A 26,382-nucleotide genomic window follows, 5' to 3' on the forward strand; every position below is an offset into this window, starting at 1 on the left:
TCAAAAAGCCGTAGAAAGTTAATCAGCTGAACACCTGGTTGAAGAGGAATGCCTAAATGCCTAAAGATATGTAATGAAGGTGCCAGGCAAGCCTCCATGGGGAAAGCCTTCTGTGAACAAGAAGCCACCACAGAAAAGGCCTTTCTTGAGTTGTCACCCTCCAAACCTCTCCTGGAGGAGGTGGCACAGACGATGGGTCGCAGGGTCTGGGTAGGCTCATGGGGAGAGAGGGTGTCCTTGAGCTATCGCAGCTCACTCTCTTACACACACACACACACACACACACTTCTCTGGGTTCCCTCCTGTCCCCAATAGACACTAAGCATGGCCAGTCCTCATTGAACTGTTGTGTTGTTGCTGTTGCCATTATTGTTATTTTGTCCCCTTGGCTTTTTCTTTCTTGCTTCTTCTTCACCCTTTGGGATTTTTGCTGATCCAACCTCCTCGTTTTCTCAGCTACAGTTTGTCCAGGCACTCGCCACCCGCGCATGCTATTACTGGGAGTCATATACAGAACCATTTTGGAGCGCTGAAGCCGGTGAAATTTCCAGATAATTAGAAAATACAAAATGATTGTGAATTATGCAAGGAGAGCTTCGATAAAATGTTAGGGTCGACAACCCTAAATATTTTTTTAATGTGCACAAATCTCTGTTTCTTCTGTGCAGCAATATTTGCAAAGCAGAATGAAAGTATAAATTGCACCCAAGCTGCTTCTTCTTTTTTTTTAAAGAGCTAATGTAAACCAGGCAAGGTACAGCGCAAGCTGCCCCTCTTGAATCTTTTAATATATTTACTGTTGCATTGACTGGGAAGTCTTGGTCTCATTGTGTGCAGCTCGGAAGGCGGAACAAAAGGCAACAGTTTTTCCAAGCCAGGAAAGCAGGTGGCTGCTATCAGCAGGCAAAGGGGAGCTGCGTAAAACATTGTGACAACCTCCGCTAGTGGTTGACATTCAGCAGATTCTGTGCATCAACTGCTGTATGTTTCATGTGCCTTTTGTGTGCTGGGAAAAGGTCGGGTTCCCATACCCGCTTTCTCTGCTCTGCAAAGCACCCATCTGCAGTTTTCACGTGGTCTCGCAAAATGACTCAGTGCAAGCTCAGCTTCCCCCACTTGCCATTTAGTGGACGAGCCTGGTTTTGGGGGGCCTTTCTTGTGAGTGCGGAGCTCCTGGTGCTTGCTGGGTCAATTCAGAAGCTTGTCCTTTGAGTCTGGGCTGTGCAGTAGGCAGATGAGAGGATTGACCCTGGAGCTGAACCAACGTAGAAAAGGTTGTCCTTGCCAAGGCAGTGCCCCAGGCTAACAAGAGGAGAGTCAGTGGCTACCCTCAATGGGCACAGTCATTCAAGCCCTTAGAATCTGTTTACAAGGGAGATGCTGGAACCTGCTGTCCTAATGTCTCGCTATATTGGCTGGTGGATCATGGAGCTATTGGTTCTGGGTTCTAGTCCCTGCAGTTCCAAGCAGTAGTGCAGAGCTTTCCAAACTGCGTGTCATGACACATTAGCGTGTTGGCTGAAGTGTGTAGGTGTGTCGCATGAATGCTCCCCACGCTCCTCCTGGGGCTGGAAAGGGTTTAGGTTAACCTCCAGTTTGCTAGTAAAACTGAATTACTGTGTTGTGAAATGACGCATGTCTAAAAAGCGTGCCACCAACAGGAAAGGTTTGGAAAGCTCTGCAGTAGCACAAGAGAGGTTGTTGTTGTTGTTGTTGTTGTTCTTTATTAAATCTGTGTACCGCCCTTTATCCATACATCTCAGGGCAGTTCACAACATAAAAATGCAAGATAAAAACACAAACTACAGAATAAAAACAAGAACGAAAACAAAAGAAAACAGTAACCCCCTTCCACAAAAGGGCCACATTAAACCAAAGAAACACAACACACAAAATTATCAACCATGGCAATGATTACCTTTGCTGCCAGGTCTCTACTGCAGCTGGATTTGGCTGACCTAGGAAGCTTTTTGAATTCCTCTTATGGCCGATTTAAAACCAGCCAGAGCATGGGTTAGTCTGTTAGTTAATTTGTTCACATATTGCATATATATATATCCCCACTTCCTCTCACACCCCAGAACTCAAAAGTGGCATACCCCCTCCTCTGTTAATTCCCACAACCACCCTGTAAGGAAGCCACGGCTAAGAGGCAGTGACTGGCTCTAGATTAACCCAGGGAGCATCATGGTCAAGTGGGGATTTGAACCCTGGTCTCCCAGGTCCTGGTCTAACACTCTTAACTACTGTGCCACCCTGGCTCTCACTGCACTGTGAGGGAGGCCACAACATTTCTGAAGGCTATACTGTACTATTGATCAGTAGCTTGAGAAGACCCAAAAGGGTTGGGATTCTGTAAGCCAGTGGAGGTCCCTCCCCACTGACTCGTTATTGTTGAGGCAGAGGAGGAGCCAAGAGGTTGTATCAAATGCATACCTTGCCAGAGCAATATGTTTGGCAGCCTTTCATTTCGAACCAAGCGACTGAAGACGCGGTGCATTTTGCCATTACGTTTGGAAGCACTTTCTGATATTTAAGTCCTGGTGCTTGTTCAGCAATGCAGAGGCAGTAGCTGGCCCTCAAGGCTGCCCTCTCCACCTCACCTTATTTCAAGCTGGCTCGTGTGTGCGGGAGAGACAGGGAAAATGCCTCCCCCTTTAAACCTTCACATCTCTTGTTTCTGGCACTAGAATTTTTGAGTGGGGTTATGCGCCAAACCTTTTGCAGACGCTGGCGTAAGACCCACAGGACACGGCTCATAGAAATGAAAAGAGGAAAACCAATGTTTCTGAGTGGGTAGCAAAGCAAGCTCTTCGCGGAGCAAGATACTTATTTCTTTCCGTTGGAATGACACCAAAGGGGTGTGTGGATGTGTGTGCATGTGTGCCCATCATAATTGTTTGCCCCTTTAAAAGCCACCCATTTTATATTTATAGACAGACAGATAGATAGAGATAGATAGATAGACATATTGAAAAGGTGATAGGTATCCCAATTTTGGTGCAGTCTTCAGAGGCAGGGCTGGCCCACTCCACCCATGAGGGAAAGTGAGGCAACCACCTCAGGCAGCAGAATCCAGGGGGGCAGCAGATCCAGCCTCTGAGGATTGCATCACCCACAGCCACTCCAATACCATCTCCACAGCAGCCTCTTGGCAAATAGGAGACACTGCAGGTCTCCTTCGATCCTCGTTCCCAATGTAGATCTTTATTCTCCCATCGTTCCTGATGTAGTTCCTTGACCATCACTTCTTCCCTGGTGGGGGGTGGTTTGTGCGTGTGTGCGTGCATGTGTGCCATTTTCTGGTTAGCTTCAGGTGCCGCAGTGTCTCAGGCCAGCCCTGTTCAGAAGAGGCCATTGCTGGTCGAAGTCTTGGTTCATACCTGCCTCTTTTGCTTTTTTGCCCCACAGTACACTGTCTGGAATTTTCTTCCAAAGAATCTCTTTGAACAGTTCCGAAGAATTGCCAACTTTTACTTCCTTATCATTTTCCTTGTACAGGTAAGGCTGCTTTAGAAAAAAGCAATGAAGGTGAGGGAGAATGTTGCTGGTGTGTGTGTGTGTTTAAATACCAGTCATTGAAATGTTTCAATGCCATCCTGCTAAAATAAAGACTCTTATTTTCAAGGCATAAGTTAGTGGGTTCGTGTTTACAGAACACGACAATGGTGTCATTTGCTTCAACCTAGAGATTATACATTATATAAATGATCAAAGATGCATCACCCCCTCCCTCCTGCACACACAACAGCTTGTGATGAGGCCCCCAAATGCCTCCCTGTTACGTTGTGTAGATGCTACACAAATGCAGAAGTAAATTTCTGAGTATGCATTTCTTGGTGGGTAGGCGAATAGCAACCACAGATGTGGGCTGTGTCCTTTTCACTTCTGCTTTCTGATTAAAGAGGCTAGAGCTGAATCAGGAGACTCTTTAAAAAAATAAAATAAAAAGCAAGCTGAAATTCTGCAGACCAACCGTTTCAGGGAAGGAAAGTAGGGGAGTGGGTTCAGCTTCTGTTGATGTCAGATGCGTTTGTGTTTTTTTTTTAAAAAAAGGGGCTCTTGACCTGCAGCATTGGGCACCAGCCACTGCTCTTGGGTAGCATATCTGCTGACGTTTATTAAAAGCACTCATTATTGTAGATGGAAGAGAGCATCTTGCCCTGAACCTTCCTCAGACTTTGCTAAATGGAGTGTGTTGAATTCGCCACTGCTGCTGCCTGCGTTTCCTGACGATTGCATCTTGCCTGCTTTGAAGACAGAGTGCTTTGCCAATTTGCCTCTCATCCTTGTGTCAGGGGCAGAGGCATTAATGATCTCTGAGGAAGTAGCTCCAGCTAATTTACATGACAATGCTAAGATGGCACCACCCCATCTTCCAGATAACTGTAGAATCCTGTTCTGGCTGGTTATGAAATGTATAACCTTGCTTGTGCACCAGGCTAACCGGCTGCCACTTCCACTTCCTTGGGCGGTGTGGTTCAGCTTGCCAGGAGCAACAAATTCAGCAGGAATCTCCCCAGTGCCCATGGGGCTTTAACTTGGAACAGGTTGGAACAAAGGCTATATTTAACTTGAAACAAATGAAAATAGTGCCACTAGGCACAGATGCGGTTTTATCTCTTAGTTCCAGTGCTGTGCAATCAGTTTTGGAATAAATATCCCCATGTTTCAGTGAATTGCCTGCAGCTGGTTTTTGCCCAGAGCTGACCCATCATGGTCAACATCACTGGGTCTACTCTGAGTAAAAGCTATGTGAAAACTTGGCCATGGAGAGATGTGTGTGAATTATCACACTGTGATAAAAATAAATAAATCCCCAGCTGAATATCTTCTGAAGCAGAACAGAATAACCTGTGAATAACCTCATGGCTACCTATTTGTGGCAAACCTCCCCCTTGCCCACCCCAGTTAGCCTTCACCATGGAAAAAAAAAATCATGTTATATTCAAATGTTTGGCATCACATTACAAAAAGCATCGCTCCTGTGCCAGCCATTAGTAAACCCTGGCAGTTAAAGGCATGGAACCTGTCAAATTCCCCTACCTACCAATGTGTGTGTTCATTGTTCCCCAAGAGTCTTTTTCTTGTGAAGACTGCACAGCTTCAAACACATGCCATAATAAATCCGTTACAGTGCGGTCTTACACGTTTACTGAGAAGTATGCCCCGCTTTCTTTAACGAGGCTTATTCCCAGGTAAGTGTGTGTAGCTAGCAGCCTTAGTCTTTAAGGGTGCTGCAACATTTTTTTTTAAAAAGTGTCTGTTTGTTGTAATAGCATAGCTAACCCTCATAATTCATACATAGTTGCATCTATCAATGGCTTCTGGTCACAGTAGCTAAGCTCTGTCTCCACGGTCAGAAGCATAAATGTCTCTGAATATCATTTCCTGGAAGCCACAGGATGGGAGAGGGCTCTTATACTCAAGTCCTGCTTGCAGGTTTCCCAAGGGCACCTGGTTGGCCTCTGAGAGAACAGGGTGCTGGACTACCAGGGCCACTGACCTGATCCAGCGCGCTCTCCTTACATTCTCATCATTCCGAGTGCCAAATACTTTTAGCGCTGAAGTAGCTTGCACCACTGGAATAACTGTTCTAGTGAACAGACTTCTTGGAGCATGAGCCGAGCTCTTCAGCAAATATGCATGTTTGTGACAAACCTCCATTTACAGTGCAAGCTTAGCACAAACTTGATATCAACTGCATATCTGTAGCAGAAGGCTTTGATGAGCTCAATCAGCCGTGGGTCCCCAGATGTTTCTGGGATAAGATTCCTGTCACTCACAGCCAGTTTGAACAGGTATGATGCTATTTGCAGCCCGACAACATCTGGAGAATCAAAACTGAAGAGTGTTGGCTTTGAAAAAATGAGCTCTTTACTATTACTACTAATACACACTTGGATTCACATGGCGGGGCATATAATGGAAAAGGATGCATTCAGACGTCACATTATTCTATTTGGCCACCCATAGAGATCATTTCACAAGCTCTTCACAGCAAGAAAGTGGGAATGAAGAATATACATGGGTGCTTTTCTTCTTATCTGGAAGACACCTCTGCCATTTGAATGAATGGAAAACTTTGCCACATCATTATCAAAACTTACTAGGCACTTGCTACCAGTGATTCACCACATGCTATAAAACAGAAGTCCGAATGCATTATTGTACAGAAAAATTTGCACAGAAACACATGCAATTCATTAAAAAGCAATGACATGCACGCTCTGGTGTTTTCCTGTGTTTTCTACGTTGCAGTGTCAGTTTACGTTTGCTGCTTATAAAAGCTGCGGACATCAAACAAACCAATCTCTCACCAGCAGATATCCTTTTCTTTAATTCTGCCCCAATAACCTGCCTTTCCCACTCTTCCGCAGGTCATAGTAGACACACCAACCAGCCCCGTCACGAGCGGACTTCCTCTATTCTTTGTTATTACCATTACAGCTATTAAACAGGTACTTTCGTTCTCCCCACTTCCCCCCAAAAAAGCAAATGAAAAAAGAGGATTATCAATTTAGAGCTCTGCTAAATATCTGAGGAATGGCTCTCCCTCACCTCTTTTTTCTTTGTTTCCCTTTCTCTTGTGCCTTGATCGTGATGACTTCCGCTCCCTGCTCCCTGATTTACCCCTCCAGGGTTATGAGGATTGGCTGCGGCACAGGGCTGACAAGGAAGTAAACAAAAGCCCCGTCCTGGTGATCGAGAATGCAAAGCAAGTGAAGAAGGAGTGTGAAGGAATCAAGGTGTGGTATGAAAGAGGGGAGCAAGCTTTCGGGGCACTGGGAAGCTCCAGGGAGCCACGTAGTGAAAGGCGGAGGGCGGGGTGTAACTGTGGGGAGAGTTGTTCTGTGCAGGCGAGTGAGTAAGCTGGTGGAGGAGAGACAGATCTTTGCACCCCTCCTCTGCCATTCCACTTGGCAAAAGGCTTTTTCCTCTTCTGTGACACAGCACGATTGCAACTGTGAAGGCTCCATTCTGAGGATGGTGTACAGAGGCAGGAATGTGTGTATCCTGCATGAACTCCCCACCCTGCTCCCAGCACGGCAGAGAGCTTTCAGATTTAGATGCCTTCTTCACTTCTTTGTTGTCAATCTGTATCAATAATGCCTTTTCAGCTGAAGAGTGGGGTGTGTGTGTGTGTGTGTGTGTGTGTGTGTGTGTGATGCTCTAAATAAGTACATCTAAGCAAACATTTCTGCAGCACATTGACATTTATTTGTTCTGGTCTTTAAGGTTGGCGACATAGTAGAAGTAAAGTCAGATCAAACCTTCCCATGCGACCTGATCTTCCTTGCATCAACTCACAAGGACGGGTGTTGTTATGTCACTACAGCTAGTTTGGATGGAGAATCAAATGTCAAGGTAACAGAAGCAGTAAACAGCACATCTGACCTGCAGCCCTTTTATCTTCACTAAGCTTTGAAGCGGTAAATCTTGGCTTTCCAAAGCTTTGACACGGCGCAGTCTCTAGGCTGCGAATCAAGAGTGACTGACTGTGCATGCCTGTCACACAAAGGGAAGTGAAAATGCATTCTCTTTCAGCCATGCTCTATTCCCGACTTGCTAATTCTATATGACAGGATATTTTCGTGCTAGGGAGCGTATGGTCATGCGTGGCCCTCACAGAGCTACAACACAGTCCTTCTCTCATGAACGGCAGGCTCCTATCTGGTCCACAGCTTACATGGGATTATAAGAGCATGCCTTCTGGGTAAGACGAAAGGTCTTTCTGTGAGGGCAGATCCGGTGGTGCAGGAAGGGGGGGTGCGGGCTGCCCCCGGGTGTCATCACTGAGGGGGGTGACCACGGGGCCTGGCCTGCAGCGCACCCGAGCCACACGTCTCTCTTGGGGAGTGATGCTGTGGCTCGGGCCCCTGCAGGCTCTGCACTGCCTGAAACGGCATTGTGGGGCTTGTGGACTCCATGGAGGTTCTGCGCAGTGTGCTCTGCCCTGGCTTGCCCCGCCCCTGGGTGCAGGGCATTGCACTGCCCTGGGCGCCCGAGCAGCTAGCTACGCTGCTAGGCAGATCAAGCCACCACACCCCCTTTTGGGGATTCAGCAGCGCCTTGTCTCTGAATGTGAATTTCTCTAATAGCACTGACGGAGCGCCTTCTCCATTCAATGCAAAGGTGGATAAAGCATGGGATTCATGCAACCTTCACAGGTCTTCCATGCAGCCAGCCACGGATGCATGAGCCACCCACCACTGCCAAATTCACCACCCACCAGCAATTTTTGCTGTCTGGCAGGGGTGTGCCTTATTAACTGCTGCCTGACGGTCTGAGGGGATCATGATTGCAATGGGAGTCATCCCTGAGCACCTTCCTCCAAATGTAAATTGCACTTCTCTTGGCCCACCCAGTTACTGTTATGTAGGCTGGGCAGAGTGAGACCTTTTGCCACTGGTGTGTGTTGGGAGCAGCTGCACTTCTCAGTCTCAGCAGGGAGACCTCTGGAAAGTCATGTGTGTGTATGTGTGCGCACGCGCATGCCCCAGCCGCACAATTGGCATGTGGCCCTCAAGCATCCACTCCCTGCAGCCTATTATGATATCACAAAAAATAAAATAAAACTGGAAATAGTTAGTGCCATTCTGAGCAAACATTTGCCCTGCAAAAAGGCAGAAATCAGTTAAATCAAAAGTCTGAAAGGCAGTGATGCTTCTAAATACCAGTTGCTGGAAACCCGGGGGGGGGGGCTCCTGAGCCCCTCTTCTGCTCCCTGGTCTTGCACAGGCAGCTGGTTGGCCATTGCAAGAGCAGGATGCTAGACTAGATGGGCCATGGGCCTGATCCACCAGGTGCTTTTCGTGTTAAATGAGGGAAGGCTTAGGTTTATCTCTAGGTGAACAACTAATCAATTTTACTATCTGCCCTTTTTAATATTTGTACAAAATACCATTTTAAAAATACAATAGTGCCTCTGTGTATGTTATACACCGTCTCAGCAATAGCTATTGAAATACAGGTATATCTGTCATTCTGAAGGTCTGATATTTCAATCTTACTTCATATGCAATATGATTCATAACATGAAGTCTGGCTGATAATAGCAATAAGATCGCCCATCCTATGATTTACTGTTTCAAATTTCCTTTTGAAAGATAACAGAACGGGACCATTATCCTATGAAAGATATTCTCTCTCTCTCTCTCTCTCTCTCTCTTTCTCTCTCTCTCTCTCTCTCTCTCTCTCTCTTTCTCGTGCATGTACACACGCACCCAGCCGTATGAACCACTCCATTTTCTGTACATTGCCAGATAAAATATCATTGAACTTTGGTGTATATGTGTGTGTGTGTGTGTGTGTGTGTGTGAGAGAGAGAGAGAGAGAGAGAGAGAGAGAGAGAGAAAGAGACATTATAACATAATAGAACACTGGTGTTTTTATGGCACATGGTTAAACCATGACATACACTCTCATAGGAGGCATTGATGGCCTAGGATGTCTTTAAAAGAGGATCAGACAAATTCACGGGTGATAGGGCTGCCAGTGGCCACTAGGCGCAATGGCTATGCTCTTCCCCCATGCTCGGAGTCAGTGTTATTCTGAATACCGGTTGCTGCAAACCACAAAATTGAGGAGTGCTCATGTCCTGCTTGCGGGCTTCCTTTTGTCATACGGTTGGCCACTCTCAGAGCAGGATGCTGGAATGGCCACTGGTGTGATATAGCCAGCTCATCTTCTTCTCAGCCACTGTTACCGCAAGCAAGTCATGCTGACCCCCCTCCCCCTTTTCCCCTTCAGCTTTCCCCCAAAGCGTGTCCTGTATCTTGTTTTGCAAGAACAAGGTGCAACATGACGTGCCTGAGAAGGAATGTACTTAAAATGTTTAATGAGCTTTTTCTATAAATCTTTGGCAAGGAAGCGCAAAGCCCATGAGCTTAACCTCCAAGTTGTGAAAATGTCTGTGCTTTTAATGCCATTCATCATCTCCCACCGTTGATGCAATAGAGCTGTTTCTCATCCAGCTTGAAACGAGGAAAATTTAGAGATAACGAGCTAGGGAAGCATTTGGGTGAGTTTTGTTTATGAAGATGGATCACGGCAGTGTCTCCTGCTGACAGAAGTGATTTACAACACCCGAGTAGCGTCTAGAAATAGAACCTCTTAAAATGGCGAATTTTAAACCCTTTGTCTGCTTTCTAATTTAATCAAGAAGTATCTGCGTAGCCAGGGATGCCGAGAATAGCTCTCCCTCCTCCACTGACATTTAATTCTCTCACCCGATTACCTTTGAGAGATCCTGGGCCAGGACTCAGGGGAACAGGGAAGACAGAACACCTGTTGAAGCACCTGCGGCTTTTCATGAAACCTGGAGAAGCTGATGGATTGTTCTTCAACAGGTCTCTGGAACCAACCCATTAGGGCATGGATGGGAAACCTGTAGCTGTTGCTAGACTCCAGCTCCCATCATCCCTGCTCCCTGGCCAATCACTGATGGGAGCTGGAGTCCAACAGCAGCTAAAAGGTCACAGGTTCCCCATCCCTGAATTAAGATTTTGTTCACCATGGAAAGCAAGTAAATGGCAGTGCAACTCTATGCATGAGTTATCAAGAGTAAGCTGCTCAACTGGAACTGCAATCCCACAAGGAGGAGACAGGCATCTATTTTGCATAGGATCTATCTGTAAATTTCCAGCTTATTTCTATATTGTAGGAGCAAATAATTGGCTCAACGTGCAATTTAATTTAGTAGGTTTACTCAGTTGGTTAGTTACTGAAGCAGTTGTGTCTTGCTTTATGCCCCAAAGGACTCTTGAGGTAGCTTGCAAATAGCTTTATTGTTTTATATTTATAAAAGGTATTTATATACCACCTGTTCATAGAATATAGCATGGCAGTGCACAGCAATTACATACAGTAAAATATAAAAAAAAGATTAAAATGACTGGCTAATCAAAGATTTTTTTAAGCAGCTGCATAGACCTGTTGATGCAAAAATATCTCCAGGAAAGTCAAAAGTGAGGGTGCCTGCTGAGTGTGTTGGAAGCATGGGACCGATGACACTAAATGCCCAATTTCTAGTGGGTGTCAGTCAAGCCTCTGTAACACAGGAAGCAACCAGCAGAACTCCTCTGGATGATCTCACTGATCGAACTGGGATAAAAGGCCTTTAAAAACCAAGCAATAAAATTACAGCTAATGCAGCAGTAGTGATAGTAATAATGAGCCTCTCGAAGATGGCTAAAACACAGATCAGCTAAAACCAATTCCTAGTAGCATTTCCAGCAATCAAAGCACCACATGAGCTCTGTAGCTTGTTAGAATCGCCCACTGTGCAAAACGGTCTGTGTACTCTAGGGACAGTAAACAGCTGCTTAATGGATTTTGCATTTCCATCTCCCTTCTAGACTCACTACACTGTGCAGGATACTGCCAAACTCCATACATGCCAAGCCATAGATTGCCTTACTGCCACAATAGAATGTGAACAGCCTCAGCCAGACCTCTACAAGTAAGTTCTGAAACGCAACGTTTATTTCCCTTGACAAAAACTTTTTTGAGGCGTGCACCACTTTGTGTCTGTCTTGTCCCAGGCAGGACTGGGCGCTTGAGTTGGACTTTGAGGTGCATGGTAGGTTCTGCTTTGACTGTGTCAGAGCTTTCTGTTTGCTATTTTATTTTCCTTAACCAGCTGCGACCTGGATCTGCACCATTTCCTGGGAGATCAGGCAGTCAGGATCATATCTTGTTGGCCCATCTTGCTCAGGATGTGTACCCTGACAGGCAGCATCTGTCTGTCTTAAAAGAGCATCTGGGTGGCCATCTGTCATGGATGCTTTAGCTGAGATTCCTGCATTGCAGGGGGTTGGACTAGATGACCCTTGGATCCCTCCCAACTTTAAGATTATGTTTCTATGATCTCTGCAGGGTTTCAAACAGGGATTTTTCTCAGCCTTGACCTGAAGGTGCTAGGGACTGAACCTGGGACCTTCTGCATGCAGTACAGTTACTATATGACCCTTCTCATGTGAGATTATTTCTTTATGAGAATTCGATCCCCAAATTTAGAGTTGTTGATCTCCTTTCCCCATATGAGAAAGTTGACTGTGCTTTGTTATATTCTGAAATTGATCCTGGTCTAATTGCCCTTAGGCAAATGTCGAACAAGTCCCTTTCCATCCATTGGCCTGCCTGGCCCAGTTGCCACTCTCCCCCCCCCCCCTTTCTCATGCATGGGAGGGAGGGAGAGACCGCTCTCCCCGGCCTGCTATTGATTCCCTTCCCTTGTACTCTTTCCTCCTCCCAAATGTGTCACGTCTTTGAGCTCACAGTCTATAAATGGGCTAAAGGCAGACTCTGCCTTTTTAATCTTTTTCTGCAGCATCTAGCAAATGCTAGTGAGGATGGTGGGTTGGAGACTGACATAACTGCTTGTAAAATAAATGCCTTAAAACATGATTCTCACAAATTTAGTCTCTGGCACTTCTGTGGCACTTTTTATATATCTGAAGAAGTGTGCATGCACATAAAAGCTCATACCAAAAACAAACTTAGTTGGTCTCTAAGGTGCTACTGGAAGTAGTTTTTTAATTTTTAATTTTGTTTCGACTACGGCAGACCAACACAGCTACCTACCTGTAACTAGGGAAGAAAGAATGCCTTGTCACAGTTCTGGGGCACAAATCCTTTTAATTCTTCTTTTCATTACGCATATTGTGTTTTTATATTGTACTGTAATTCCATGTTGTGAACCATCCCGAGAACTAAGGAGGAAGGGTGGTATACTATTTTAATAAACAAACAAAAATAAATAAAATCTCTGATGAGCAGGCAGGGGAGGGGTGCGGCCTGGAGAATGGTGGGGCCTTGGGAATGCCCCAAGGGCCGAATAGGGAAGCTTGGAGGGCCACATTCAGCCCCCCCCAGGGATGAGATTTCCCTCCGCTGCTTTGTGGAACAGATGTTTCTGAGAGCTCTGCAGTCCTTACCCACCTTTGCTTTTCTCTCTCTGCCTCTTTTGTTCATTGATAATTTGCAGCAGCTCTCCTACAAATTACCAGCAGGGCTTAATAAGCAACCTCTTGTGCCCATCTCTCATTGCAGATTTGTGGGCCGAATTACCATCTACAAGGACGGTCAAGAGCCAGTAGCCAGGTTAGTCAGCTGTTTTGTTAGTTCATTATTGCTATGCTTTGGGGGGCTTCTGTTTCGTGATTAATTAGCTGGCCTCTTGTCGCCTCCCTGAAGGCTATTGCTGACACCAGCAGCTTGATGTTTGACTGCTCTCTATCCCGTGCACTGATTTTTCATTTCCCCTGCACATTAATGAAACTGTCTTAATGGTGTCGCCTTGCTTTCCCCTTACCGTTGCCATATTAGTTGACATTTTCAGAATGCATCTTCCCTCTCCCTCTCCCTCCCTTTTTTTCCTTCTGTAAGTGGCCTAATAGTCTGACTTCATTCTAGGGCACTGAGTCCCGAGAACCTGTTGCTGAAGGGAGCGACATTAAAAAACACCCCTAGGATCTACGGTAAGCAACTGTTTGACGTCTCCCTCTTTTCCAGTTTATTTCAGCCATGCTTATTATTAGCATTGAATTTAAGACCTGCCCTTCACCAGCCTCTCCCATGGCACATTACAACAATTTGAAATTAAAGGCCGTTAAAACATGTTACAGTCACGGGAATGGGCTGGGCATTGGAAACACACCTCTCAGGTGTCATAGGCCAGGGTGAAGTGATGCATCTTCAGCATTCACCAAAACCCTGTCTAGTGAAGGTGCCAGACACATCTCTATAGGGAGGGAATCCCAAGGTTTAGGGGCTGCCACCCCAGGCACTGTCTCTTGGGCTGTTACCACCACCACACCCAAACTTTTGATGGAGGTGGAATGACCAAGAGGGACCCACCTGCTTTATCAACACCTGGGAGGACCCGTAGGGAAGAAGGCTGAATTCTCATTCTTATTTCCTGCCCCAAACAAAAGTTTTTGGTCTGAGTTCCTATGCACATTTACTCATGAGTAACACACATTTTAAATTAGTGGGATTTACTTTTGACTTAAGGGCTCACTCAGGCAACCTTTTTAAATAGGCACTCATCTTGGCTTGCTTGCACAAAGCACGCACAGTGGTTGGATGATATGTCTGATCTTTATTCTGATTTTCTTGCAGGGTCTTACCCCATTTCTCAGTGCATTTAATGGGTATTTCAGATCTTACCCCATTTTCCAGTACATTTTCCCATCACTTCCCTAAGCACAAAGAGTGATTAAAAAAATAAAAGAAAAAATCTTAAGCAGATTTGTTGTGCCAGTGTGATGGAGCACTTTAATCTGCTTGAACTGTGCAAACCTAAATTTCTGGTTTGAATTCCTCTCCCAAAATAACTTGACAGTCAGGAGGCAACCACAAGGTTGTACTTCCTCTTCTTTCCTGAGCTTAAGCTCATCAATTGTGACTTCATTTTCAACCAAGTGAGAATGATTCTTCCATGCAGTATGAACTGTTTATTACATTTACTATGTCTCTGACTACCAGTTGCTGTGGAACATGAGTGAGCCCATGTACCTGCCTTCCTAGAAAGGAGCAGGTAGGTGAATGTTTGCAGGGCATTTCACCGGTCGCTTTGATTTTGGTAGGAGTCGCAGTCTATACTGGAATGGAAACCAAAATGGCTTTGAACTACCAAGGAAAATCCCAGAAAAGATCTGCAGTTGAAAAGTAGGTTATCTGGACGTATCATAAATATCTTTTGAGTCAACTGTTGTTGTTTGATTGGATTGTGTATATAGTACTTCGACTTTCTTCCTTTGTCTCAGTCACACCCAGTGTTAGAAACTGATATATGAAGCTAGGAGCTAAATGGCACCTTAAACCGAGGTTGCAGGCGCAACAATGGAGTGTCTAGGCACACTTTTTTTTAACAAGAAAACAATGCTGAAATTGAATGCACTCCAGCTAAAACACTATGCTCATTTTTCACATGGTCTAGTCCTTCCCCTGCCCACCCCGACCCCCAATATTCTTATGAGGATCCTTTCTCCACTCTTCAGAGAGTAGCTGGAAGTGGGGAGGCAGAAAAATCTCCTCCTTTCCTTCCAACAGTGGCAGTTTTCATCTGAAATCTTAGGGGCAGTACTGTGCCCAGAGCTCAGAAACGGCTCACGCTAATGAAATCCCGTTGCAAAATGCGCCTAGAAAAATGGGAGTTTTGAACACTGCACACACTGAAGAAGAAAAGCCCAGCTTTGTGGTGGTGAAACATTCCGTATTTGCCCAAATGTAATGTGCACTGTGGCCTAAACCACAGAGCCTAGGGCTTCCCGATTGGCAGGTCGGTGGTTCGAATCTCCACAATGGGGTGAGCTCCCGTTGCTCGGTCCCAGCTCCTGCCCACCTAGCAGTTCGAAAGCACGTCAAAGTGCAAGTAGATAAATAGGTACCGCTCCGGCGGGAAGGTAAATGGCGTTTCCGTGCGCTGCTCTGGTTTGCCAGAAGCGGCTTAGTCATGCTGGCCACATGACCTGGAAGCTGTACACTGGCTCCCTCGGCCAGTAAAGCAAGACGAGCGCCGCAACCCCAGAGTTGTCCGCGACTGGACCTAATGGTCAGGGGTCCCTTTACCTTTACCTAACGTGCGCCTTAATTTTCACAATGTAATTTGGCCAAAAAAGGTGAGCATTAGATTTTAGTAAATATGGTATTTGTAAAATTTAAGAGGGCTGGTAGAGTAATCTACAACCCCCACGCCCTGTATAAGACATGTGCTGTGTGTGAAAGGGTAAGGTTGGACTGGACAAAGATGTGCCATGTCCCTCTCTGCATGCCTTCCAAATGTGTGGGAAGGTAGAAGGAATCCCTACCAGCAGAAGGTTCTAGAACAAGGCATTCTGGAGGTGGGAAAGGCTTTAGCCAGCCCAGGATTCACTGGATCCTGAACTGGATTGCTGATGATGCAGCAGTCATCCTGGCCCCACCTTGAATCTGGGGGCCCCAGGTGGTCTCACCTCTTTGTAAAGCCCCAACACTTGGTTTCCTCCCTGGAATTTCTATAGAAATTAACTGGAGTGACTCAGTGGCTGGGTTTAGGAGCTATTGTATCTCTCAACTGTTTCACAGCCCTGCCAGGCCTCCCTGTTTTGCACTCCACTCTGTTCTGGCCAAGCCATGCCCACCCACTAATCACCTGACATCATGTATGACCATATGTATGTAACGACGACAACACAGGGCCTGGATTGGCTCCTTGCCCCAGTCAAGTTTAAACTTCAAATGTTAAATAATTCTTTTTAGTCCTTTAAAATTGTAAACTGCCATGGGATCCTTCCCAGAAAGGCATCATAGAAATGCACTGAATAAATAAACGGTTGAATCAGGTGTGGGCAGGGGGCTGGGCTGAACCAAAAGTGTCTTCTGCACCACGGGTGACCAGTTGATCAGCAGGACTTCAGAGCACCATGCAAGGGTCCCTCCACGGTGCTTTGAGTTCCTGCCTGGCTGTCATGAATGCTTCAGCTGAGAATCATGCATTGCAGGGGATTGGGCTTAGATGATCCTCAGGGTCCCTTCCAAATCTGCAGTTCTATGATTTTATGATTGTAAGTGCTTCAAAGTGTCGTGTCGCTTAACTGATGAGCGGGCGGCCGTACCTACCTGCTAAGGGTGACATCAACATTTTGGATTAAGACCAGAAATAAATAGGTATCCAGTGCGGTACCCCCCCCCCAAAAAAAATTCTCTGCCATCTGTCTCAAGGTAGCAGTCTGGCCAGTGCATCTTCTATCAGTTGCATGTCTCAAACGCTCTTCAAAAAAGAGCCTCACATATGCATGAGTGTAATGTGGTTTAAGTCAAGTGAGGGGTCTAATGCCGGTGCAATTCTCTTGAAACAAGGCTGGATGGCTGCAAAACCTTGGGGGGGGGGGTATTGTGCCCTTATAAGTCTTGGAATTGTTTCTTTCAGGTCTCTTATCAGCATAGAGTTTTCTCACTGCTTGCATAATACTGTAAAGTATAAACCACTGTGATTCTTTTTTTAACACTTTGGCTTTCCAGATCAATCAACATGTTCTTGATCGTTTATTTATGCATTCTTGTGGGCAAGGCTATCATATGCACAACTCTGAAGTACATCTGGCAAAGTGTTACATTTCACGACGAGCCTTGGTACAACGAGAGAACCCAGAAGGACAAAGAATCCTTCAAGGTAGCTGGGCTTGCTTCAGCTTTGATTGCCACTGCCGCTGTAATCATTAGCGTTTGCCCTTGTGTACTTTTTAAAACAACAGTCCAGTCAATCTTTCTGTTCTCTCTAGCTCTTAAAAATGTTCACCGATTTCCTGTCCTTCATGGTTCTCTTCAATTTCATCATCCCTGTCTCCATGTACGTGACAGTTGAGATGCAGAAATTCCTGGGCTCCTTCTTCATTTCATGGGACAAAGAGATGTATGATGTGAGCTGCAACGAAGGAGCCTTAGTGAACACCTCTGACCTCAATGAAGAGTTGGGCCAGGTCAGAAACATCTCGTTTCCTTTTTCTCACCTTTCCCTCCTCCCCACTGCAGTTAGTGTCTTACGATCTGTTGGTCCAAGTTAAAATGATACAACTACCACTATTGAATTTTGGTGAGAACTGACCTGAAGTACCAGCAGTGACATGGGTATTCGAAAAAATTTCCCAAGGTAAAATTGGACTAATTTCTATGCTAATCAGAGTAATTTGCTTGGGAAGTTTTCAGATTGCATTGGAGAAGCTGCCAATGCCATGGAGAGTGGGTGATCTGCTTCACAAGTTTACTGTCCTTGTTATTTATAAGTAATGCTAAAAACTCACACTGTGCTAAGCTTGACTAATATTAAATATGCAGTCAGCATCCATTCATTCTTCCAAATGTCCTTGTGGAAGAACAAATTTTCTGCAGAAAAATTAAGCACCAATCCCCCCCCCACACACACACTGTGTAGATCGGAACATAATAATCCTTCAGAGCTCGCATTTTTTTCCACTAAAGTTCTGGGCTCAAAAAAAGAACTGACTACTTAACCCTGACAACTCAATCCTGTTTGGAAGCAAGTCTTTCTGAATTCAGTGAAGCTTACTCATGCGGTTGGGGTTGCAGCCCAAATCAATTTAGAATTGCTTCCAAGTTCCAAAATACTGAGGGCTCAAGATCTGACCATCAATCCAAGTAGTTCACCTTTGCTTTGATATTCCATTAGCATTCTCTTCTCAGTTAGATCCTGTTTATTTCTGCCCTCCCTAATGAGAACAATGCAGCTATAGAAAAGCATATTGCAACTATCAAAACAAAAGAAAGCACGGCGTGGTTGTGAAACAAGCAGAGCAAACATGTCAGGGAGAAGATAGTAGGTTTCCTGCCAGTGCAGTGGCTCTTAAAAGGCTGTTTAGCCAGTCAAGACATAATCATCTGGCCTTAACAGAACCTGAGACTTCTAGGTTCTCGTGTTCCTTTCAACACAGGATTTCTTTTTAGAGTATTTAAATATGTATTAGCGCTAAAGATTGATTCTTTGGGCCCCTGAGTGCTGGATGCTATAATTAGCCCTCACTAAGCAGGATTTGCATGCTTGTTACCATGCAGGGAAATGTCAGGCTCCCAATCCCATGCTGTGCGCATGTCAGCTGATCCTCCTAGTTGTGCTGCTTTTAATTTTTAAAATTGCTTCTTCTCCTCCTCCTTTTGCAGCGGGGCTATTTTTCTTGCAAATATAAACTTGGTTTCACTTTTTTATTTTTCCCTTTCTTGGGCAGTTGGGCTTCACTGCTTGCTGCTGTGTAAGGCATGGCTCAGCAGGTAGAAGATCTCAGCCAAATTCTCCCTCCTAAGGGCCTGCCTTCTCCCATCTGGGGAGGGAATGGGTTTCCCGTGAAGTGGACTTGCCAGTAGGCCACTTTGAGGGATGGAGCCTTGGTTCTCCACCCTTCGCTTCAGGGATGGGAAACTTGTGTCCCTCCAGACTGCAGGGCTCCCACAGTTCTTGGCCTCAGCCAACATAGCCAGTGATCAGTGCTGATGGAAGTTGTAGTCCATTTCTGCTTTTCTTCCATTTTCCAAGTGGCCCTCCAAGAAAATTAGTTTCTGGCCAGGAACGTGAAATCAACTAACTTGCTTGCTCACCTGGACAGGAGACGAAACTGGATCATCACCGGGGGGTGGGGGGGGTGGTACCAGTGTATCTCTCTTTGAAGAATGAGCAGGATAAAAATGAAAACAGTGTAAAGAACCGGGGGGGCATTGCTGCAGGAAATAGGAGGCATAAATCAGACTGTAACAGGCATGTTTTAATTCTAGCATTCAAGACACTTCTTAAAGCGTTTTATGTCTTAACACATATAAAAAAGTGAAGTGGGCCTCCTTTTCCTATAGATGCCACTGTTTGGAGAAAGAGCAAAGGGTTTGGTTTCTTGTTAACTGGGAACCATTTCTCTTTTACTTCTAGGTTGAGTATGTGTTTTCTGATAAAACGGGGACTTTAACAGAAAACACAATGGAGTTCATTGAGTGCAGCATCGACGGCTACAAGTACGGAGATTCCACTACAGAGGTTGATGGATTGAAGGGTCATGGAAAAGCAGAGAAGGTAAGCATCCAGAGCAGGGCAGACCAACTTTCTGTACCAAGAGGGCCGCAGGAGTACTCAGGCAAGCTTTTTGAGGTATTGTATGTGCGGGCTGCACACTGTCTTGTCACAGGAGGGTGGGGGTGGGAGGTGGGGTGGAGCAAGACTAAATTTTGACTGCTCTTGCACTGGAAGCTGCTGATCCTGTGACGATGTCTCCGTGTTACTTCCTTGTATCCCTGGAACAGGAAGCCCGCTTGCTAACATGCTCGTTTCCTTTTGTTACATCCCTTCCCCAGAGCCGCGAAGAGCTGTTCCTTCGTGCTTTGTGTCTCTGCCACACAGTTCAGGTCCAGCAGAAAGACGAAATGGATTCAGGGGGGTCGCAGACAGGCAGCACGAGCAAGTATGTTGCCGCTTCCCCGGACGAGATTGCTTTGCTGCAAGGAGCTCAAAAGTAAGGATGGCTTCAGAGGCAAGGCCAATGCAACTATCCTCCCGCTCAGTTGTATTGAACGGTACACAAATGTTCCTCGTGAGGCCATTTTGCTCACAGGTGGACACTCTCCAGCTTTGGATACTGAGAGTGGTAAAGAAAATATTGCCGAAACTGCCTGGTGAAATCTGGCTTAAAGGTGTTTGCGGTTGTTGGGGGAGGGGGTCTGGCTGTTTGTTTCCGTGACTTAGGCCATGTTTTGGAACTTGCTTGATGCATGGGCAATGCTAGGAGCCACCATGGCTTGGCACCCGCTGAAGCTCAGAATTCCAGGGAGGCTCACCTGACAGGAGGAAGTCCTGCCATTTTGGTACCCACTGGTCTGGTCTTGTCAGAGGTATTGTGCATACTCTCTCTTTCAAAACCACTCCGAGGCACATCTCAGAATCCCCAGACTTCGCTAGTATCCCCAGATGTTTCCTTGGCCCACTTCCCTCCTGCCTTTTTCCATTTACCCCATAATGGTGGAAAGCAAGGGCAGCTGGAGTCCCAAGTCCAGTCAGCCACAATAGCTGTTGTCATGTAGTCATGGATGATGGGAGCTGTAATTCAAGCAACATCTGGAGGGTAACAGAAGAGGACGGATTATTTTGGCCAAGATGTGTCCTTTCCCTGCAGGCATTTGATCTGTTTGTTTGAGGATTATTTTGTGGTTTACCCCCTTCTTTTTAAATTGTATTTTATCTGCTGCATCTGTCAGGTCTTTTAATTTTTTGTTTTTGTTTTCAATTGCTTGGGACAACTCTAATTGGATTTTATGGTTTATTAAAATTGGTGTAAGCCAACGGATGCGAATAGGACCATAGGGTTGCAGCCCGCAAAGACATACTCTGAATAGACCCTTTGAAATGAACGTACCCATGCTCATCAATTCCAACTGGTCTGCTAACCATCTAGCCCAGTGTTGTTTACACTGACTGGCAGCAGCAGCTCTGTGATTTCGGGCATGGCACATTTCTCGGCTCTCCCTGGAGATGCCTGGGACTTTCTGCGTTCAAAACAGGTGTCCTACCGCTTTGCTGTGGCCCCTCTGGTGAAAAGGTGGGATGGAAGTAATTATAACGAGTCGTTAAAATGAAGAAGCTGAGTCAGGAAGGTGAATCACTTGGAAGTGAGTCTTTACCGCCTACTCAGACAGGTGTGGGTGTACAGGTAATTGTAGAGGCAGTGGCATGCATCTGGAGAAGATGCTTGTGAAGCAGATGTGTGTGGGGGGGGTTCTTAATCTTTCTACAGGGGGATAGCCAACTTCTTCCCTCCCTTGGCCGTGACATCGCACCTGTCCTCTGTACATTTTGGAGCTGGGCAGCTCGGGCACCTCCACCTTAATGAACCTGGCAGGCACCTTTTCCTCCGAAACCAAGGCCATTTCAGAATCTCCTGGGGCCGCCAAGCACTGAGAAAAGTGCCAGCCAGCTGGGAAATCAACTGACAACTTCCAAAATTAGGGAGGAGGAGGAAGGGGGGACAATGTGAAAAATTGGGCTTGGGGCTGGCTGCAGCCCACCTGTTTCCCATCCTGGCCTAAACGTAGGTTGCTGGGTGGTGTCTTGATTTTTAATAGCAATCACTCTTGTCTCATCAGTGGAAGGACCTTCCAACAACTGGGCTTGGTCCTTTACCTCTTGCTGGAAAAGAGTGTCCCTTTTTTTGCTTGCTTGCTTGTTATAAGTTGCGTTTGATGCTTCTAAGGTCAGCGTTGGCTGAACCAGAGTCATTCAACCTTTTCCCCTGTGTTGCAACTGTGGCCATAAATAAATAAATAAAAATGTAGATCATTCTGTGCAGCAGAGATAAATTCTTTAAAAGTCCTTCAGTCGAGTTTCCCCCAGCAAAGCAGCTGAAACAGGGGCACCAGCAAAATGGAACACATTAACGGACAAAATAAAATAAAATAAACGAGCTGCTTGTCAAGAGAGCACTGGGGGGGGGGATGCAGTCGTGTTAAAAACAAGCAAAACAAAAGAAATGTGCAGAGCAATCTCTGAACATGCTCCCCCCCCCCCAACCACATACAAGGATTCCATTGCTTAAACACGCTCACACACACGTCTATGGGCGATTGGAAGTCCTTCACCCCCACAAACTCAGTCCTACATCTTGCGTACATTTTATTTATTTCTAAAAATATTTATAGGCAGCCACCTCACATAAAATGCCAGTGCACAAGTGTACAGCAAGTTTAGAAAATAAAAACAACACAGAACAGTTGTAAAAAACAATGAATAAATAGGCCTGTTGGCGTGAAATGGTCTTCAAGAATCACCTGAAAATTAGCAGCGGGATTGCCTGTCAGAAGAGTGTTTCGCAGCATCCAACCTGTGACGCTAAATGTCCAGCCGGGTTTCTGAAGCATGAGAGACAATTCAGATTGAGCAAATGTGCCTAATTCTGATGCTTTTCATTGAACTATGAAGGGGCAAGGAATGCTAAAGAATACAACACCCCTTTCACCAGACGCTGGAAAGCTTAGTCACTTCTCTGAAATTTCAGCAGATAATATATTTTCATGCATGAGAACTAGAAACCTACTTTTTAACAACAACCAAAAAAAAAAAAAAAGCAAACCCGAGACTTTCTCAGGAAGTTTAACTCTGTGCCCAGCACTATTTGTGTGGGTTTCCTACATTTCCAAGGAACTGCTCACATAACTCCTGCCTATATTGCATTATCAAGAAGCGTTTTCACCATGTGGCTTTTATTTCATTTTAATTTCTGTCAGTTTTTTGTTTCTTTTTAAATCTGAAGTTGCGTGTGTGTTGGTTTTTTTTTTTTCAACGCCATTCTGTCCTTTTTGTTCATTGACAGGTATGGTTTCACTTTTCTAGGACAAGAAAATAACTTCATGAATATAGAGAACCAAAAAAAGGAAATCGAAAGGTAGGCGTGGCCGTGGCTTGGCCTCCCGATATCACTCAAGGCAGCTGAAGCCTGGCTGGGGAAACCCTAATAGTGGGCGGTGGTGATGGAAGTGACTGGCTCACCTGCCTTCCTTGAATCTAGCGCCAGGGTTTCCATTGCTCTTTCCCCACATTTCTGCTTCTGTTGAGCCATCTGGGCTGTGACCGATACCTGTTAGAGCAGTATAGAAATCAGCAGGTGTACGTGGGCTGCAACCCCTTCCTCTTTTTTATATCGCTTAAATGGGGGGGGGCAGCTCCAGCCTTGCGTTTTGCAAGTATTCTCTGTGATCCTTGCATGTGGCTGCTGGCTCCACATTAGAATTCCAGAAGTACTATCATCTTTTAAAACCCATCATTAATGTACTCAAAACAGTTTTCTCTTTTTTTGGGAGCCCCCTTTCTTCCCAGGGGCCAGATAAGCATCCCTTAGGAGGGTGGATTTGACTTAGACACTCGTTTTCATTTACACAAGTTACAACCCCTAAACACCTTCATAATAGATATAGAGTCTTTGTTATCCTTTCCAGAGCATCGGCTAACTGAAGCTTACGCAGGGCTCTTATCTGATTCACCTGTGCAGGGTTTGAGGGTAATAAGTGGTTTGAGTTTCCTAGCTGCTTCCCAGGACCCTAAATGCTCCTTGTCCTTCTTGCCTCAAAAGGTATGAACTGCTGAATGTTCTGGATTTTGATTGTGTCCGTCGCAGAATGAGTGTTCTCGTGAGATCGTACGATGGTGAGTTGACGCTCTTTTCTCTCTTCACCATGAAATTTACTATTTTGGCTTTTCCAGCAGCGGCCTGTTAGTTTAACTTCTTCACTGCTTTGAATAATAATGAGTCCCTTTTCTTCTTATTTTTAAAATAGTTTTTATTAAAGTCTTCAAATACACGTTTACACCATTAAATTCCCACCATTATAATAATATATTCGTTGACTTCCCTACTTCCTCTTCCATGGGTCTTTTAATTTTCTCATAATTAATGCATATTCTGTTAAAACCATTTAATCCCCCAATCATATTTCCTCATTCTACATTATATTGTAGAATTTACCTTAATCCTGCTAGCATTTTCACTTGTTTACTGGTTTTTTCCAGATATTCCACAAAAAAATTCCACTCCCCTCTGTAGACATGATCATCTTGCTCTCTTATTTTACTGGTTAGGCCTGCTAACTCTACATATTCTATCATTTTAAGTTGCCATTTCTCCTTCTTAGATACCTCTCTCACACTCCATTTTGGGGCTAACTAAAGTCCAAGCTGCTGTAGTTGCATAAATGCATATTTTTTTCTGACTCATGGGTACCTCCATCTGAACCATTCCCAAAAGGAATGCTTCTGGTTTGGGGGGGGAATGTTTTTTTAAAACTTTTTTCATCTCATAGTATATCATTTTCCAATAATCTTTAACTATTTTACATGACCACCACATATGAAAAAGTGGCTACTTCTTTACATTCCCAACACAAATCAGATTTAGATTTATACATCTTTGCTAATCTACTCAGGGTTAAATACCCTCTATGTATCATTTTTATATAGTTTTCTTTCAATGTGTAGCATGAAGATCTTTCTTCCATAATTACTCCCAGAGATCAAATTCTATGTTATGCCCTAGATCTCTCGTCCTACGAATCACTGATTATTTTACCCATCCACCCCTTTTCAAACTCTGTTTTTAGGAAGCATATACCTGTTCTGCAAGGGAGCAGACTCTGCAATTTTCCCCAGGGTCTCAGAAGCTGACGTCCAAAAAACAAGGATACACGTAGAACGCAATGCATTGGTAAGCGTGCCAACTTTGATGAGTTATTTTGTTTTGTTCATAGAGAGAATGCCTAGTCCAGAAACTTGGCGTTTGGAAAATCAAATGGCGTTAAGCTTTGCCCAGATTGCTGTTGATTTTTAACAGGGACCATGTTTGGACTAAAGTCCCAAAGGGTGGTGGCAGTGGCTCTTTGCACCAGCTCACCCTTTCAGGGTCACCTTTACTGCTGACTGTCCAGGATAAATAGTGCAGAACTTGCAAGATAATAGCAATGGCCACCAACCTGGATGGCTTCAAGAGAGGGTTAGAGAAATTCATGGATGGAAAGGTTTTCAGCAACTGCTAGCCGGGCTGGCTATGTTTTCCCTCCACCGCCAGAGACAGTATGCAATCGGATAACAGTTTTTGGGAATCGCAGGAGGAGAGAGCACAGTTGTCCTCAGGTCCTTCTGCATTTTGTGGTAGCGAATCCATTAGTACTAACGGCATGAACCCTATTGCATCACAGTTGCTGTTCCCTTGGAGAAGGGGTGCTGTCTCCAAAAGCCTTGCATATTGGCTTTTGTGGTAGAAAACAACTGATGAAAAGGGTGGTGTTAATTTGTCAAGGGTCGGGATTGGGCTCCCAATCGCCTATTCCTAATCAAATGTTTTAATGGGTTTCATATTGGTTGCCCCAACCTTCAACTTTTTAAATTTTGTGCTGTTAAATGGGAGCCTCCAGCGTCAGTATTCTGAAGGAATAGCGGCAAGTAAGGCCTGTTGATGTAATGCCTTGTATCTGGCTGGCCACTGTGGGAAACGGGACGCTGGACTCTTTATTGGCCTTGCTTATTCTGTGGATAATAAACTTCCTTTCCATTGTGGAACACAAGCTGATGTGCATGGGGTTCCCAGGTTGTCTCCTGACTGACTAGACATGCATCTGCTTTGCTTCAGCAAGGTGGCTACACCCCCCCCCCGTCACCCACCCCATGCTTTTAGATCTGATCCCACAAGATTCTTAGGTTTTTGAGCACCTGAAGGGTCACTCTGCTGCTACCAACTACACTTGGCATCAGTGGATTTACTGCAAGGAAGGCTCTGAGAATCATGGCCGTCAACCCATGACCCAGCTTTTAAAAGGCAGCTTTGAGAGGCTACCTATGACCACCGGCCCAGCAGGTTGAGTCTGGGGTTTTTTTTTTTTTTTTGCAGGTGCCTGTGAGCAACTGAACCCTGCTGTTCTAGAGGGACATTGGGTGGGAGACCCGAGGTTTAGAAAAATGCCCTTTACCTTGCTTGTTTTCTTAGGATGGGTATCGAACTCTCTGCGTGGCCTACAAAGAGCTATCTTACTATGATTACCAAGTAATTGATACCCGGGTTAAGGAAGCAACAATGGCGCTACAGGACCGGGAAGCAAAGATGGCCCAGGTTTTCGACGATATTGAGAAGAACATGCATTTGATTGGGTCCACTGCTGTGGAAGACAAGTAAGTGTCCACGGGAAAATAAAATCAACCTTCACAACTTGGAAAAGGAGATTGGGTGACGTTTTTGTCCCTACCTTTCACCGCAAGATCCCAAGGCAGGCTACATTTTTTGTTAAACGCCAGGGTAAAGAGTACATCCATACAGCTCCACCACATGACTGAGTACCCAGATGCACATCCCCCTCCGTGTGTTTCGGCCT

General features: G+C 45.3%; 1 protein-coding gene across 7 annotated transcripts in view; it reads left to right on the forward strand.

Moving 5' to 3' along the window:
* ATP11C (ATPase phospholipid transporting 11C) overlaps positions 1–26,382 on the forward strand; it is a 121,987-nt gene that overhangs the window by 37,538 nt on the left and 58,067 nt on the right. For 6 of the 7 annotated variants that reach the window (XM_033138182.1, XM_033138181.1, XM_033138180.1 and 3 more), the window contains exons 3-18: positions 3,412–3,501; positions 6,381–6,461; positions 6,642–6,749; positions 7,240–7,368; positions 11,361–11,464; positions 13,057–13,107; positions 13,420–13,484; positions 14,595–14,676; positions 17,011–17,161; positions 17,271–17,468; positions 19,418–19,558; positions 19,837–19,994; positions 22,842–22,913; positions 23,598–23,671; positions 24,622–24,725; positions 26,001–26,182. In XM_033138182.1, coding sequence (XP_032994073.1) covers positions 3,412–3,501; positions 6,381–6,461; positions 6,642–6,749; positions 7,240–7,368; positions 11,361–11,464; positions 13,057–13,107; positions 13,420–13,484; positions 14,595–14,676; positions 17,011–17,161; positions 17,271–17,468; positions 19,418–19,558; positions 19,837–19,994; positions 22,842–22,913; positions 23,598–23,671; positions 24,622–24,725; positions 26,001–26,182 — 1,790 coding nt within the window. The remainder of the gene's footprint in view (positions 1–3,411; positions 3,502–6,380; positions 6,462–6,641; positions 6,750–7,239; positions 7,369–11,360; positions 11,465–13,056; positions 13,108–13,419; positions 13,485–14,594; positions 14,677–17,010; positions 17,162–17,270; positions 17,469–19,417; positions 19,559–19,836; positions 19,995–22,841; positions 22,914–23,597; positions 23,672–24,621; positions 24,726–26,000; positions 26,183–26,382) is intronic. The other variant, XM_033138188.1, reaches the window with a different exon arrangement.

This window comes from Lacerta agilis, chromosome Z (assembly GCF_009819535.1).
Source record: "Lacerta agilis isolate rLacAgi1 chromosome Z, rLacAgi1.pri, whole genome shotgun sequence".
Taxonomy (NCBI): domain Eukaryota; kingdom Metazoa; phylum Chordata; class Lepidosauria; order Squamata; family Lacertidae; genus Lacerta; species Lacerta agilis.